The sequence below is a fragment of the Teleopsis dalmanni genome, chromosome 2 (assembly GCF_002237135.1).
Source record: "Teleopsis dalmanni isolate 2A chromosome 2, ASM223713v2, whole genome shotgun sequence".
Lineage (NCBI taxonomy): Eukaryota > Metazoa > Arthropoda > Insecta > Diptera > Diopsidae > Teleopsis > Teleopsis dalmanni.
The window spans coordinates 126,278,912-126,281,512 of record NC_051847.1 but is presented as its reverse complement, the minus strand read 5'-3'; the positions used below and the strand labels follow the sequence as shown (position 1 = coordinate 126,281,512).

The following is a 2,601-nucleotide window of genomic DNA, read 5'->3' as shown; positions in this document are numbered from 1 at the left end:
CTAGGGTCACTGTGTGAATTGGTGTACTATTATCGTTATGTATTTAAGATAATGTACGTTTAAACATTTATTTCCTGATTCGCTATTTTAATATTTCTGTGATATATAGGTATTCTGTTGGTTTTATAATTAAAAAGTGAGTTACAATTTACAATTTTCTAAACTTTAATATGAGTACTCTCTTCTATAAAATGTATTTATTATTAGAAGTAGCAATTAAAGTTATTATTTATTTTGAAAAAGTTTTCTTTAAATAATAATTATCACATTTTAAATTCAAAATCGCTCCAAATGCTGTGTTCACACATGGTGAAAAGTTCCCCACAATTGGTCTGCGTACCGTATGCGTTACTGTAGTGCGTCGCAATGTGTGGCTTCACTTTAGTTTTTGTTTTAACATTTTTTCCAGTTATACGTTCCTGTACTGCAGGTGGCATATCCTTTGGTAATACGAAAATTGCTCGTAAAAGTTCCATAATAAAAGTTTGTGGTTCAGTGCGAAAGTGCCTTTGCCCAGTTTCGCAAAGTGCCCGCAGTACACAAGCGGTGCCATTGTGACCGTGTCTGTAAAAAGCATAAAAATAGTTTAAAAAGTTATAAAAATATATATACATAAAACTTTAAACAAATAAAAAGTGAAAAATATATGAAAAATGAAAAGATTTGAAAAAAAATCCTATAGTTCCAACGAATGGAAAATGTTGAAAATATAGAAGCGAGTTTTATCAAAAATTAAAGTTGAATGCATTTGACTTTTTGCAACACGACAAAGTTATCAAATGTATACGCCAAGCAGACAATCTCTAAATTTATCTGCTCCTTGGTTCTATGCTGTTGCTGGTCCTGCCGCACAGCATTTGGCACGCACTAAAAAGAAGCACGAAGCCGCAGCACTTACGCTTGGAAAAGTTTTTCAATTTTTCTATACAATATCTGACGCGATTGTACATGCTCATGCAAATGAATTCGCTCCATTTTGAGCTCGAAATCTAGCAAATTTCTGTCCCTTCCTCCCGAGCTTTGGCTTTGGGCTCGTCGTCGACGTCGTTTTTTGCCGAATACAGGATAAATACGATGCTTGGGCGGATTTTGTAGTACTTTACGATTTCTGCCAGTGCGTATCGGAGCATAAATAGGCGCATTGTACTTGGTAGTGGTTGATTTTTCTGGTTGTCTGTAAAGGGAATAAATTAAAGCATTTAGCTCTTTGTTACACATTTAAAATAATCGTTCAGCATGATTTAAAGTAAAGCTGTATGAAGTGTGCTACACTTACACTGATTCGTATTTAGCCCATTTGTGTTGCTTTTCACGCCAATCGCTTTCAATACGCTGCTTGTTTGTTTCCCACCAATTATGCTTGGACCAACCCGGATGTCCTTGCTCATACTTTGTGTTTACTGCAGATTGCAATTGCAGCGATTGTTGTAGTCGTTGCTGTTGTTGCTGGTGTTGCTGTTGTTGGTGTTTTTGCTGTTGCTGCCTCTGGTTATACCCGTATATAACATTGTTCGTTGTTTTCGCAGTATTGCCTTGCCGATGCCAATCAGTAAATTTTTGCTTATCTGCGTACTTATACCCGGAAATGCCACTGACGCCATTTGTCGTTTTATAATATTTTGAGTGTGTTGGTGTATCTGCTCGATTCCCGTATAAAGTTTTACTTTGAGTCTTATCGAATGAGTATTTAGCAGAGTTGTCACCGACATTGTATGCTTGGTAGTGTGTCGAATAGGTTGCAGGATGCAGCGCCTGGTTAACGGCTGCCGTTTTTGTAGTTTCGTAAGGATTTGCATACAACGCATTGGATTCCAACTGAACAGCCGTGCTACTTGAATTGCCATTGTTATAATTGTTATTGAAATTGTAATACGGGTCTGTGGGAGTTGGTACTGATTTTTGGTTTGTGTATGAATTTTGATAAAGATTTTGAGTTTTCATTGTTGCTGGGGAATTTACAGCAAAATCATTGTTGGTGTTGTCAACGTACTTGATGTTATTGTGTAGAGTATCGTTGCGTCGTGTTAGACCATAAGTGCCATCGTTTAACTTATCCCGAAAATTTTCGACTATTTCGCTAGGTGGTTTACTTGGAAGTTCCCAAGCTACAGCGCAAGTGATACCCATAATAGCATAGTTCGTATAATCGACTATCGGTATGATAAGATCGAATACTGTAGAAGAAATTAAAAAATATAAATAACGGTTTTAAAACTGTGTTGCAAAATTTTATCTAAAATTTATTTGTATCTTTAGTTTTTTGCTAAGATATAAATTCATTTTTATTATTTTCTTACGATCATGAATTATTGGTATTTAGCAGTATTTAACTTTTTTTGTATTACTTTTTCTCGTATTTTCTCTAATGTATTTTATAAATTAAATTGAATTAAAAGTTAGAACTAGGTTTCTAAAAATGAATATATTTTATAATAGTTAAATGCAAAGTATGGTATATGTGAATACGAGGGTTGCTTTATACGTCAGTATTAATAGAATTTTTGGTTACATTTAAATTTTTTTTCGACGTAGGCACCTTTGAGCTCTATATTCTACGTGAATGTCATTCGATTTTTGTACTTTTGAAAATAAGCTTCTTAA

At 34.5% G+C, this 2,601-nt stretch overlaps 1 protein-coding gene across 1 annotated transcript; it reads right to left on the bottom strand.

Annotated features, from left to right (window-relative positions):
• Positions 1–253: 253 nt before the first annotated feature.
• On the bottom strand, positions 254–2,390 carry LOC119680836 (protein kinase 4-like). Its single transcript, XM_038093833.1, has 4 exons — positions 2,346–2,390; positions 1,277–2,174; positions 899–1,174; positions 254–564 (listed from the first exon to the last, which is right to left on the bottom strand). Exons 2-4 carry the CDS (start codon positions 2,125–2,127, stop codon positions 264–266), a joined length of 1,428 nt encoding a protein of 475 aa, XP_037949761.1. The 5' UTR covers positions 2,128–2,174; positions 2,346–2,390; the 3' UTR covers positions 254–263.
• Between the last annotated feature and the right edge of the window lie 211 nt (positions 2,391–2,601).

What these genes read in the sequence shown, in the direction of transcription:
- LOC119680836 (XM_038093833.1), bottom strand. Translation starts at nt 2,127, where the DNA reads ATGGGTATCACTTGCGCTGTAGCTTGGGAACTTCCAAGTAAACCACCT. An exon ending in TGGGCTAAATACGAATCAGT is followed by an intron (nt 1,175 to 1,276) that starts GTAAGTGTAGCA and finishes TTCCCTTTACAG; the next exon opens with ACAACCAGAAAAATCAACCA. An exon ending in ATTGAAAAACTTTTCCAAGC is followed by an intron (nt 565 to 898) that starts GTAAGTGCTGCG and finishes TGCTTTTTACAG; the next exon opens with ACACGGTCACAATGGCACCG.